This window comes from Heloderma suspectum, chromosome 4 (genome assembly GCF_057233095.1).
Source record: "Heloderma suspectum isolate Gila_16-S chromosome 4, 16-S_ref, whole genome shotgun sequence".
In the NCBI taxonomy this organism is placed as follows: Eukaryota; Metazoa; Chordata; class Lepidosauria; order Squamata; family Helodermatidae; genus Heloderma; species Heloderma suspectum.
The window spans coordinates 266,838,928-266,852,390 of record NC_139461.1 but is presented as its reverse complement, the minus strand read 5'-3'; the positions used below and the strand labels follow the sequence as shown (position 1 = coordinate 266,852,390).

Here is a 13,463-nt window from a genome sequence, read left to right as displayed (position 1 = left end):
TCTTTATGTCATTAGACCACAGATTCTACCAGAAGTGGGCTGTGATTAATGACCCAAAGGACACCAGAGCAGGAGTTAAAGGCTTTGTGAAGTGCAACATTTCTGTCCTTGCACGGGGGGATGTAATGGGGTCTGTGCCCACTGCTTCCAGCAGCCAAAATGAAGACATTGAAAAGTAAGTCTGTGGTATGGAGAAATATGTGGTGTGTAGTGCTGCAGCAAGGCTGGACCTCTGAGCCAAAGCCCAGCCCAGCCCAGCCCCTCCCTCCATGACTACTCAGAGAGCAGCAAGTGATGGGGGCAGTAACATGCAGGCCTGGCATCGGCACCTGGGCTGATGTGAGCATGCCAGCTCCCCCTGGGGGCTGATGCTGGTTGCTGAAGCATCCCTTCTTCTTTTTAACTTTTTATAGTCTGCAGGTGGCCGGCTGCACATGTACGTGGTTACAGATGTTCTCTCTTTTCACAACTTTTAAAATACCTTGTCCTTTTCTACAGCAAAATGGTGCTTGTTTCCAAGTAAATGTGTTTAGCATCAGGGCACCAGAAGCAAACTCAATTTTATTCACGTAGTAATGATGGTGCTATGATTTAAGTGGCTTTAAAATGCACAAATGCACATGCTCAAAGGTCTCTTTCATTCTGTCTTTCTAATCAGGGTTGGCAAACAGTTCTCTCTCTCTCTCTCTCTCTCTCTCTCTCTAGCATACCAGGGGTGGCGGTGAGCAGGGCCGGTGGACGAGATATTGTGCTTCACAACTGAAGTAATACACATGGCCCCATAAGACCATGAAGCCCAGGATCTAAATTACTTAGCTGCCTAGGAACATAGGAAGCTGCCTTGTACTGAGTCAGACCACTGGCCCATCAAGCCCAGGGGCGCGTAATTTGTGGCCCTCCAGAAGTTTTGACCTTCAGCTTCCATCGGCCCTAGCCAGCATAGCCAATGGAGAGGGATCGTGGGAGTTGTGGGCCAAAACATCTGGAGGGCCACAAGTTGCTCTTCCCTTATCTAACCCATCTATCCCAGGCAGCAGCATTCCAGGTTTTCAGGCAGGAGTTTTTCCATCCCTACCTGGAGATGCCGGGGATTGAACCTGGGACCTTCTGCACGCAGATCAGGCGCTCTGCCACTAAGCTGCAGCCCTTCCAGTGTCTGGAGGCTGTTTTGGGATGGATGAGGGTGAGCAAGCTGGAATTTAATCCAGACAAAACAGAGGTACTGTGGGTTGGGAAACCAACTACTTCGGATGGAGGTTTACAACTGGTCTTAGATGGGGTTGCACTCCCCCTGAAAGACCAAGCACGCAGTCTGGGAGTCCCCCTAGACTCTGAGCTAACCGGGGAAGCCCAGGTGGTGTCCAGGAGTACATTTTTCCAGCTTAGGCTGGTACGTCAACTGTGGCCCTATCTGGAGAGGACAGATGTTGCCTCAATGATCCACGCACTAGTGATGTCCAGACTGGACTACTGTAATGCGCTCTATGTGAGGCTGCCTTTGAGGATGGTTCAGAAACTCCAGCTTGTGCAGAATGCGGCCACCTGAGTATTGGTGGGGGCGAGGCAATTCAATCATATAATGCCTATACTACACCAGCTGCACTGGTTACCAGTGCATTTCCGAGCCCAATTCAAAGTGCTGTTTTTGACCTTTAAAGCCCTAAACAGTTTGGGACCAAGTTACTTGAAGGACTGCCTTCACCCATATCAGCCTGCCTGCACTTTAAGATCAGAAAGAGAGGCCTTTCTCATTTGCCCACCCATGAGAGCAGTCAGGTGGGTGACCACACATGAGAGGGCCTTCTCTGCAGTGGCTCCACACGTCTGGAACAAGCTGCCATCAGAGGTCCGCCATGCTCCATCATTGCAGACTTTTAAGAAGGCCTTGAAAACATATTATTTTACCTTGGCCTTTTATTGATATGACTGCTTTTGCTCCTGTTGCTGCTTTTAACATCATTGTTGGTTTTATTGTTGGCTTTTATTGTTGTCTGTATTGTTTTAATATTTTTATCACTTTTAATATTTTCATTGTTTTTATGTATTTTATTGGTGTAAGCTGCCTTGGGAGGGCTTCTGCCCTGAAAGGCAGCCAAGAAATATTTTAAATAAATGAATAAAATAAATATTCCAGGGTGGTATGTTCTCCCATGAAATTGGTAAGGTATTGCACAATAGTATTATGCTCTTCCCACTTCCACAAGCAATGATAAATTTGAGGGGTGCAGCACCTAGCCAGGTCTAGTTTCCTTTGGAAGGAGGTCACTGGAAGCATATGGCATTTTGTAATATTTGAGTTCATTTACAAGTACACAGATTGAGCATAGGTGGAGGCACAGCTTAAACACTCCAATAGTCAGCCAGATTTCCTGCCCCACATCAGATCTCCAAAGCTTTTCTCTTTCTCTGAATCCCAATCAGAAACTAATGTCTGGCCTCTTGGTTTCCTTTCACATACTTTGCTTTCTTCCTGTGGTTGGATGGCTTGTAATAAGGACAAGTCTTCTTCTGAAGATTTAAGAGAGTTCCAGCTATCAAATGCAATCAGCCAGAAATCTCCTTAACCAGATTACCTGGCAACTTTGTTTAAGATTATTAAGGGAGTCTTCAGCAGAACTTCTGGCTCCATTAACAATCTCCTGTTCAAATCCCCCAATCCTACAACAACAGAATTAGCGGAGATTTGCATTTTTACTGAAGCATCTTGTACTGACCAGCAATGGTATACCTGTGGTCTTTAGCAATGTATTTATTTATTTATGTTTAATTAATCTATTTCTTAGCCATCTTTCAACGCCATAGTCTTCCTAATGTGGCTTACAACATAAAACAATACAAACATATTTAAAAAAATCATATTAAATATTAACGTTTTTAAATAAAACCAGTTTCAATAAAATACCATTTCAAAACATCCATCAGTAGCTGAGGAAATCCCATAAGGTAGGAGCCAGCACTCAGGAGGCCCTGTCTCTAGCGCCCGGCATGCTTTCTGATCTCAGTGGCAGACCAGCAAGCAAGGTCTCCAAAGATGATCTTAAAATATGAGCTGGTAGCAGTGGACCCAAATTTAGGGCTTTGAAGGTCAAAACCTTTAATTGACAGACCCGTTAAACACTGGCTAATTCCAGACATAGTCACTGCCCAATCTCCTAACCTCCCTCCTCCCCTCTTGTGCGGACTGTCCCCCTCAGTTTTGGAGGTAACTATAGCTAGTGTTACACTTACACCAGAGTTTTTATTAATCATAGCTAGCACCAAATCTTTTTGCAGCCATGGTTAGAAGTGTGTTTGCAAATAGTTTGCAGCCATGGTTAGAAGTGGTTTGCAAATTGTGGCTTGGGCTCTGTACAGTTAGTGAAATCTCTAGTGCAGATATGATCCTAACTATAAGTCCTAGACTGAAAAGGAAGGGGTGGGATACCTGTGTGCTAGGCGGGGCAGCAGAGTTCTCTTAATCTCCTAACCATCGCTGGGAGATTGGGCAGCATTATGTTTGCATCAAGTGTTCTCTCTTCAAGAGATTGACCTGGTTCGCACAACACGACAGTCCATGGTCTGTTTCAGGGTTATGTGAGAGTTGTGTAACCCTCAAATAACCCCCGCTGGCTGGGTTCACACAACATGACAAGCCACCAATTCATAATGGCATCTTGACGGCAACTCAAGGCTACATTAACCCTTGATGTGCTGTCATGCCATGCGAACTGGTTACTCTCTCCAGGCATTTGCCTCTTCTGGTGACTTTTCTCTGTAGTTGCTCTCATTACAATGTCTCTAGCCTCCTCCAATCCCTCCTCTGCAGATAGGAATTTGAGTAACAGATATTAAGGTCAAGGTGGTCGCAAACACCACCTTCTGTGGCCTTGGCTTGAGGCTCTTTGAGGAGCATCAAAACTCCTCATGGTGAGTGTCCAGTGCTGTTGGTTACAGTGAAAACAATCAACCCAAAACAAATAATACTAGATTTTATCTTAGAACAATAGATAAAATATTAAGTTTCTTCGGGTGACTATTGAACTGGGTATTGTCATACCTAATGTCTCAAGGTGCTTCCGGATGAAGCTTTTATTGTGCAAACATCCTGTCTAATTCACAGAATTTTACAGGGCACCTAGATGATGGTGTCTTCCATTTGTAAACTTCCCATGTTTCCCCACCACTTATTTTCATTATAAATAAATAAATAAATAAATAAATAAATAAATGTTAAGGATGGGAAGATGGAATAGCTGCACAACACCTTTTGATTGGTAGTTATATATATCCATTATATCCTTCTTGCTAGTTGTGCCTTGCTGGTCAGTGTTAGTTCACAATCAGAGAACTGATGGAATGAGCTGTTGTTCTGATATAGTCTCATCTTTTTCTGTGCCTCGTGTCCTTCAGTTCTGGTTGACTGCAGTTTGCATAGAGATGTGATCACTATTTAGCACTCAGATATCTTCCTTTTAGGAACTTGCTGCTACCGAAAAGAGTTCCAGCGGAGAGGCCCTGGGCCAAATTCTGCATCAAAATTTACAAGGCAGATGGTTTGCCCAGCATGAGTGCAGGAATCTTGGGTGGCTTTTCAAAGATTGTGGGTGAGAAGAAAGTCTTCATTGATCCATATGTGCAAATTGCTTTTTCTGGACAGCAGGTAAGCTTAAGCCTGGGCAACTGAATTCTGTGAGATCACACAACCGTTCAGTTTATCTATGAAATATGAAAAATTGATTTTCTAATGTATCAGAACAAAGAAAGGGCATGTACTGAGAACATGTACTGAGAGGCATTTATTTGGCCGCTGTGGAAAACAAGATGCTGAACAAGACAGGCTTTTGCCTGATGCAGCAGGGCTCTTCATATATTCTTATGTTACATCTTGTGCTGTTGAATTCCACTTTGCATTGTGAAAAGCACTTCTGTCTGTCCTGAACCAATTTCAAATCAACTTCATTGGGTGGCACAAACGTTGGTATTATGAGAGGGGTGAATTTATAATTTTAGTAAGCTTGATCATGTTCCCCCTCCCAGATTCTAGTTTCTAAACCACAAATCCCTAATCTAGTGGTAACACTAGTAGCAGTTTAGCGTAAACATCTCTGTGAGGATTAATACTATCCTGTAGAGATCTTCCCATTAAGGTGAGGAAGAATATGATGGTCTCAGAGAGCTGTAACCACAATAAACATTAGAATCTGACAGATGTGCAGTTGAGATAATGACTAGGTTTGCATGACATGACAACCAATCATGGGCAGCAGCCATGGTGGGTTGTCATGTATCATTCCAGAACATTTTCTGTGGAATGGCTTATTTTTCAGGAATTGTTATTATTTTTCTTGTCAGTTTCCTTGTATGTTACCTACTCCCGTTCGCTGCTCCCTTTGACAGCTGAAATGTACAAGGAAATTGACCAGACAAGACTCCACATATCAGACAGCCATAAGTGCACACTTGTGCACTTGTGAAACACCAATTAATAACAACAACAACAACAACAACAACCCCAACTGCACACTTTTGAGGTACTGAAAAAAAAGCCAGGAAATGAAAAGCGTTAGTGATAGGAGTGGGGAGTGGGAGACAACACAGGTTTTGCCACAAAGTCCCCTGGGATACATGCTAGAGGCGGCTGGAGGACTGAGCAGGAAGAAGAGGGAGGACAATCCATGGCAAGCCCAATCATCTGTTGGGCATACCGTGGGTTGTTCCATGAACAACCAACTCACCATGGCTTATTCACAGGGTGGCTTAGCGGGACGTGTGAACCCACACATTCTGTACAGTTCTCACCCTTACGATCTTTCTGCTGCTTGCTTTTAAACTGGGATCTTTGACAGTTTTTCCTTGCGTAACATTCATTCCTTTTTCTGGTTTAGGGAGAAACATCAGTTGAAAGTGGCACCACAGAACCAGTATGGAATGAACAGATCAGCTTTATTGAGATGTTTCCTCCTCTTGTCAGAAAAATAAAAGTCCAAATGTTGGATGATGCAAACATTGGAGACGTTGCACTTGCCACACACTTCATTGATCTGCAACAAATATCTGACCCTGGAAGAAATGGTGAGTCCCTCAGAGCATCATACACTGATGTACAATCAAATGCTTCTCATTCATTCTCTATTTGTTTTATTTATTTCCTTATTTAAAGTCTTTTAAAGCCACTTTTTAGAGATACGGCCTTACAAAGCAGTGTACAAACAAGAGCACAGTCAGATACAAGACATAGCCACAGTAGCAAGCATGCAGAATTGAAAAGCTGCTTTGACCACACAAGCCAATTCAGTTCAGGGCAGCTTTAAACAGAAAGCTCTTTACTGCTCACCTGAACACCTACACGGAAGGGGCTAGGTATAGAAAGGGAGTTCTGCAGTGTTGGGACCACCACTGAGAAGGCTCTGTCTCTTGTGCACATCTGCTTAACAGATCTTAATTGCAGGTACGAAGACCCCTGATGTAGATCTTAGGGCAGGATTACATAGGTGAAGGCAATCCTTGACATTTTTTTTTTAATGTTTGTGTTGTATCTTTCATTCTGTATTATTGAAGGCTGGTGGCCCCTATTTTGGTGGGGCTATGCATCCATTCTCAGTTTCAGTCAGAAACATCCAGAACTCTAAAGGAGCTATTGAAGATGCTAAATCCTATCCCCAAAATAGGTCCAGCACCTTGGATAGCTCCTTTAGAGTTCTGGCTGGTTCTGACTGAAACCCAGAATGGATTTATAGCCCCACTGAAATCAGAGCCACGAGCCTCCACTGTTCTGTATTGTTATCTGCCCTTGGAATTAATTCGAAGGGTGGGATATAAATTCATATAATAAATAAAAATAAATATTAATTTCTCTACTGAATTAATTAATTTCTACAGCTACATATGCCTCCATTGGCTGGATGTGTGCATGTATGCCTTCTGTGCATGGGAAGCACAGCAAGGAGGGATCTGTTGGTACTGATGGGCACCCACTCTGAGGGATACGTCCACAGCCATTCATGTTAATTTCTATGTAGTTGCAGCTTGCCAATATCTATATATCTGTGAGGGTCATCAAGGAACTCTGCCCCGCTCCATGTGTGTGTATGTGTGGGAGGGATGTAAGAATGTAATTCCAATCTGAATTCCAGTAAATTAAAAAATGTGTCTTTTCCACAGGCTTTAATCCCACCTTTGGCCCAGTTTGGGTGAGTTTATATGGTTCACCCCAGAATTCAGCCTTGCGGGATGTACATAAAGATCTCAATGAAGGCCTGGGTGAAGGCATATTCTATCGTGGGCGCCTTCTCATGGCCATTAGTGTGGAGATTTTCAGCACCGCTCAAGCAGCAGAGAAAAAGCCCGTGGAAGTTCTCAAAGGTGCCCTAAGCAAGCTCAAGCTGAAGAAGAAGAGTAAAAAGGCCAAGGAGAAATCCAAAGCCTCTGTCAAAGTGCACCAGCAAAGCCAAGCTGAGGTTGGTGTCCCTGAGGAGGCTGAGCAGCCAAGTGAGGTGACTGTGGAGGTAGAGGAACTCCATCCTCTCCCAGAGGTGAGTCTCATCTTCAGATAGTTACGATATCACAGGGGCTGGAAAGGGTTAGAGCACCTTGCTGCATGAGGGCACCAGGTTTGGGAAGGCTGATCTAGCAGACAACCTTTCCCTCTTTCCACCAGATGCTGGAAAGGCAGAGTGACATCTTCCTTAGATTCTGGGAAGGGAATAGAAGAGTTTGGTACATCTGTGCTTTAACAAAAGCCATGCAACACTTTACAATAGAGTGCTTGTTTCTAATGAAAATACTAAGCAGGTGGAGATATTGGTAATAAGCCAACAAGATATACAAATGGGGACAAAGAGTTCTGGCCTGTGGTACCACTGTGAAAAGAACATATGAAATTAATAAAGCACCACACCCGTGTGGTAGTTCCTTTCCTTGCTGGCCTGGCTGCAGATCTAATATCATGGCATGAAAGACAGGAATGCTATAGATTGTTGACCTAACACTCGGAGGAAGCCTTTTAAAAGTAAAACAGATATATGCTGAAGCTGGACCAGTTCCCTTCTAACCCTCTGTAGTGCTCATGCCACAGAGGAAGAAGCCATCTCTTTCTATGGTCATGGAAAATATGGCTAACACTGGGGAGGACACTGTGTGGATGAAGCATCTCTGGCTGAGCTGGTGGCTGGAGCAAGCTCAGTCAGGACAGCTTTGCTGCATGCGAGGTTTCCCCCAATGGGAAGGTTCAGCAGAACAAACAATTTGCCTTAGATTCCTTTGTGAATCAATATTCTGAATTATGACTTGTAGGAAGAATGAGTGGACAACATTACATCTAGGTCTTACTGAACCTATCTTTCCTTTTTGTTCAGAATGCCCTAGGAGTGAAAGAAGAATTCCTTCTCTTTGCCTCCTTCTTTGAGGTGACAATGATGGACCCATCAATAGGTACCAAGCCTGTGAAATTTGAGCTCTCCATAGGTAGGTATGGAGTGAAATTTAAGTTCACTTTAACTTAAAACAGTTTCTACCAAATATGCCTCCCTTTTCCCTCCCCTCTTTCACACATTCCACTCTCTCATCCTCTATTACACCTTCATATAAATATTTCTCCCTTTGTGGCTGCCTCATGTGCTATTACTGTTCTCCCCTGTTTGCCTCACTCTCAAGTTGCACAGCAGTTGCTAGACTGACCCTGCACACCCTGGGGTAAGTGTTCTCGTTCCCTCCCCAAGTACACAGTATTGTCTGTCATATGGCACGGTGGCATTGTTCAGGTTAGCTGTGCTACTGACTTGTGGGTTTGTACTCCTGCAGGTATTGCCCAAGGAGTAGCACCCATAAGGTGGCTTCCCCGCAGTGAGTTACCACAGCACACTGTTGTCCCTATTGGCTTCTACCATCACTGTTGCTCTTTAAGCAGCTGAAAAAGTAAAAGCTGCTTAGATGCCCATGCAGGTGTTTTAGGAAAAGGGAACTTGCTGCATGTATCCAGACCACAGATTGTATTGGAGCATGAAGTCTGTGAACACAGGTTGTTAATACTCTGAAGGTGTTTGTGGGGAAAGGTTAGAACGATCACACAAACAGTTTCTCATAGAGCTATAAATATTACATGGCCATAATAACAAAGAACATGTTTATTTTTAAGGGAATTATGGCAAAGCCAAAGAGGTTGCAACCAAAGTTTCCAAGAAAGATGAGAAGGGAGAAAAGAGTGAAGAGAAGCAGCCTTTGCTGGAACCCAGTTCAGATGATGAGCTGGATGTTGAAGTCACACCACCAAGTACACCATTGCTTGATAAATCTATGATTGTGAACCAAAGACCTGAACCCACCGAATATGATGGGTATTTACTCTTCTTTCCATTCTAATCCCACTTGTATCTTCACATTCTCGTTCAATCATTAATTCATTTATAGCACTAATTAGAAGCATAGATTTGGAAGGAACCCAAGGGGTCATCTAGTTTAATGCCCTTTCCTAAAGAATCCCAACAGATGTCTGTCCCAGTTATAAATATAGGGCAGGATCTAATTCAACACTAGCAGTAACGTAAATTATGTTATGCTAGCATAAACAACCTCTAGTGCAATGCCAATAGTGCTTGTTGGTGCCATGGGTTTTCCTGGAAAACCTGTTGCACCAGCAAGTGCCATTGGTGTTGCACTAAAAGTTGTTTGCACTAGCATAATGTAATGTATGTTAGGAGTAGTGTCACATTGGATACTGCCTGTTTTTTATAGATTCCCCATAAGGAGTTATACTTTTTACATTGCACTCCAAACATGTCTATAGTAAAGCTCATGTTTTGGTGTATTTTGTAGTTGTTCTGCTTTTCCCCAATAGCATCAGGAGTCAGTGCTATACATATACAACTTACGGCATAAAGAAGATGCAGGCAGGAGTCTGATGGAAGCTACTGTGGTATGCAAACTAGCTTGGAAATCCAGAGCCTTTCTGCACAAGGCTTCTATTGTGTCCTTGTGATTGCTCATTCATGGTAGTTTGCGGGTCCTTTACATGATTTCGTCATCCTCCAGGGCCTCTCCTGTGCTTTGCAACCATTATCCCAGTTTTTTTCCTTATGAGGAAAGTGTGGTATCTTTTCTGAATGGTGTTATAGAACCCTCGTGTAATTGCACAATTCTGCTATACCACAGTGCCACCTAGTGCTTGTGTAATGGAACATATAGAAAGGCAAAGAAAGAAACCCCCCAGAAAGAAACACATGTAAAGGAGCCAATCGTAACCCCGCAAAAAATCCAGAAGCAGAAACCTTGATAAAGGTGCAGGTTAAAAGCCTCATGTAGAAAAGCCCCCAGGTTCAAGACCTAGCTCACCATATCTTTGCCTATATGTAACCTGCAGCAATGTAGTGCACTGGCAGGTGGACTTCAGGCTTGTCAGAACTACTTTGTTTTTTACTAGAACCCCAAGATCCACCAACTGGAGCCAGGTGCAAAATACATACACTTTCAGCTCAATCCTATTCGTGTCTACTTGGAAATAAGTCCCATTGTGTTCAATAGGATTTACTCCCAGGTAAGTGTGTATAGGTTTGCAGCCTTTGAATTAAACAAACAACAGGGTGCCTATGAGCATCTTCTGAGCCTAGGAATTTGTTTTCAATTCCAGAACTGAACTGAGCTCAAGGTCCTTTGACACAAAACTCCACTCCTGGTTACCCCGAGTTTTCTTTACTTCAGCAGCATATTTTAGGTGGAAAACCAACTTGTTGCTATTTAGTCAGATACTCTCAGGAATCAATCTACTGCAAACCAACTAGAGATCTACCAGTAGATCCTGACCTAACATCTGCCCACCCCCAGGACCAAGATCTTCCCGGTTCTTTGTCACTCTGACTGATATTATGCCAGTATAACTCTGGCATGCAGACACTTGTTTAGTGGAGGCTGGTGGCTCTGACATCAGTGGGGAGGTGACATGGTTTCAGTTAGAACAAGTCAGAACTCTAAAGGAGCTCTCCAAGATACCTTCTTTAGAGTTCTGACTGGTTTTGACTGAAACCTGGAGCAGATGCCCCACTGACATCAGAGCCACCAGCCACCACTGCAGTTGTTAGCTATTAGTACAAGCTGTAAACCTTCTCTGCCTGCTGCTCTTAGCTCTTACAGCTGCCTGCCCATGCTGCATGAGAAGCCCTGTGTGTATATTTGGAGCTACTGGGAGGACTATACCTGGAGACTCTGTAATTCCAACTGGATTGTCAAAATAGCAGAGCGTTTGGTAAAGTATTGCTCTGCCTGTAAAGATTCTGTCAAGCCCTGCTGTTTCTTTACTCACATGCTTTGCCTGGAACATGCATAATTATTTGGGCAGAGCACAAGCCTGATTGGGATTAGGAAACTCTTCTTGATTTCTCTGCAAATGACATCTTTACAGCTTAATCATTTAGGCTAATCATTTAAATGCAGGGGGCATAATATTATTTCCACATCTTTGGAGCACCTTCCTCTGGAAAGTATGCATTGTTAAACAGACTTTTCCCCCTCTTTTGTTCACCTTTCTATTCAGCTCTGTTGATTGTATGCTAGTTTGGTATTTTAGCTACTGCTGTTGTGAACAATTATAATTCTTGTTTTTTTTAATTGTATTTTAAATAGAGGTGCTTGAGATTCAGCCTCTCTGAATTCTGATCAGTGGGGTAGTGGTAAATTGTGAAGTGCAGGCACTCGTCATGACAGTCCCCATAGCCACGCCCCAAAGAGAGTCCAAAATTGCAGACAGCTGTGTTGATTCATATCAACAAACCAGTTATAGCAGTTTTCATCTCCCCAAGGCACAGACCCCCATCTGCATGAGCCATTTACTTCGAGGCTGCTGCGATCCAAGGACCTTCAGGACATACGATGCAGTTGCTACTTCGCAGCCTAACCATGGTTTTCACAGGGAAAATGTGGATTTCCACAGAGGCGTTTTGCTGCATTTTTTTAGCTTGCTGTGGGTTTACCATGGTTGCTGAGTTATCTGTCCTTTCCTCAGACTGACTTTGCAGTTTGCAGTGGGCATGGGTAGGCGTGCTTAGTGATTGCATCACTCTTTGATGCCTTTTCACTCCTCCCCGTTCCTTTGCAGCTGCGCAGTAACAGAGAGGTATCCATTTTGGAATGATGGGTAGGCCGCGTACCCTTCGCATGTGCAAACCATTGCAAGAATGTGGGGCTGGAGGACTGCGTTGTGATTGTGTACAAACAGTTGGCATGTTAACAAAGGAGCAGACTACCCACATCTTACCAAAGAGACACAAAAGAACCCCTAAAATACAAAATAGCCACTAAAACCCAGAGAGTCACACCCCCACCCTCACACAGCTATGCAGCTGCGCATTTAAATATAACGGTTAAAAAAAAAAAAAAGCAGCGCGACTGCTGAAGTTTACTTTGCTTTAACTGACATGTGTCAGGGTGCAGCGGATTTTTCTGCTGGAGAAGTCCGCAGTAAATCGCACGTGTACCGCAACAGAAGCTAATTTGCAGCTGCAATCCTGCACAGTTACGACAGGGTGAACATTCTTAACTGCCCAGTCAAGACCAAGTCACTCCCAAAGACTTTACAGTCCAACAGGGAACAATATATTGTTGCTGGGAAAATTCATCCCCTCCCTTCCACAGCTACGGCCAGGATTGCAGCTAAGCTCAGGCAACTGGGAAATTATGGTGAGGGAGGCAGATGTCATCAGCACGCCTGCTTATAAGAAAATGCTGGCACCGCATCCTTCAGATTTTGCACATTTAAAAAATGTGTATTTTAGGATAAAATATGTTTAGAAATATGTATGTTTGAATTAAATACATTTAGAAGTGCATCTTTTGGGAAAACATACATTCAGAAATATGTATTTACATACATATTTAGATACTAATTTTCTCATGGATTTTAAACACGTTGGGCAGTAATGCAGAGATGGGACTGAGCAGATTTATGAATGAACACATGTGAAATTGACATGGAGAGGAAATAGACTAAGCCATCCATCCCTACCTTTAAGTATATATTGCAGCCTTCCAACATGGTGCCCTCCAGGTGTTTTGAGCCACGACTTCCAGCATTCCTGACCATTGGCCATGCTGGCTGGGGCTAAAACATCTGGAGGGCGCTGAGCACAGTATTATGTATTAATTTTTGTAAGTGCCTCATGAGGCTTTGCTTTGAAAGGCAGGGCTTGAATATAAATAAATAAATAAATAAATAAATAAATAAGTGCTTAAAGAACACAAGTTGCTTCTGGCATGTGGGCCTGATCTCAATGTTGTATTTGTTGCAACAGGAACATGGACTGGAAGATGTAGAGAAGCTCTTAAGGAGACCAAAGTCAAAAGCAGATGAGAGGCTTCGACAGGTTCTGGAGGAGTTTGTAGCTGGATGCAGGTTAGTGCATTTCAGCTTTCTTTTCATTCAGCCACATGATTGCCTCACATTGCCTTTTTAGCCCCTTGTGTCTCAGGCACCCACGTTGGCAATAATAATGACTTAAACA

The 13,463-nt window shown here is 43.4% G+C and overlaps 1 protein-coding gene across 1 annotated transcript in view; it reads left to right on the top strand.

The window, feature by feature from the left end:
- Positions 1 to 13,463, top strand: part of LOC146348668 (fer-1-like protein 4) — an 85,715-nt gene that overhangs the window by 16,800 nt on the left and 55,452 nt on the right. Inside the window, exons 12-19 of the mRNA XM_084853710.1 lie at positions 16 to 175; positions 4,456 to 4,639; positions 5,865 to 6,051; positions 7,141 to 7,511; positions 8,334 to 8,442; positions 9,113 to 9,311; positions 11,092 to 11,212; positions 13,254 to 13,354. Of these exons, the coding sequence (XP_084709836.1) occupies positions 16 to 175; positions 4,456 to 4,639; positions 5,865 to 6,051; positions 7,141 to 7,511; positions 8,334 to 8,442; positions 9,113 to 9,311; positions 11,092 to 11,212; positions 13,254 to 13,354 (1,432 nt within the window). The remainder of the gene's footprint in view (positions 1 to 15; positions 176 to 4,455; positions 4,640 to 5,864; positions 6,052 to 7,140; positions 7,512 to 8,333; positions 8,443 to 9,112; positions 9,312 to 11,091; positions 11,213 to 13,253; positions 13,355 to 13,463) is intronic.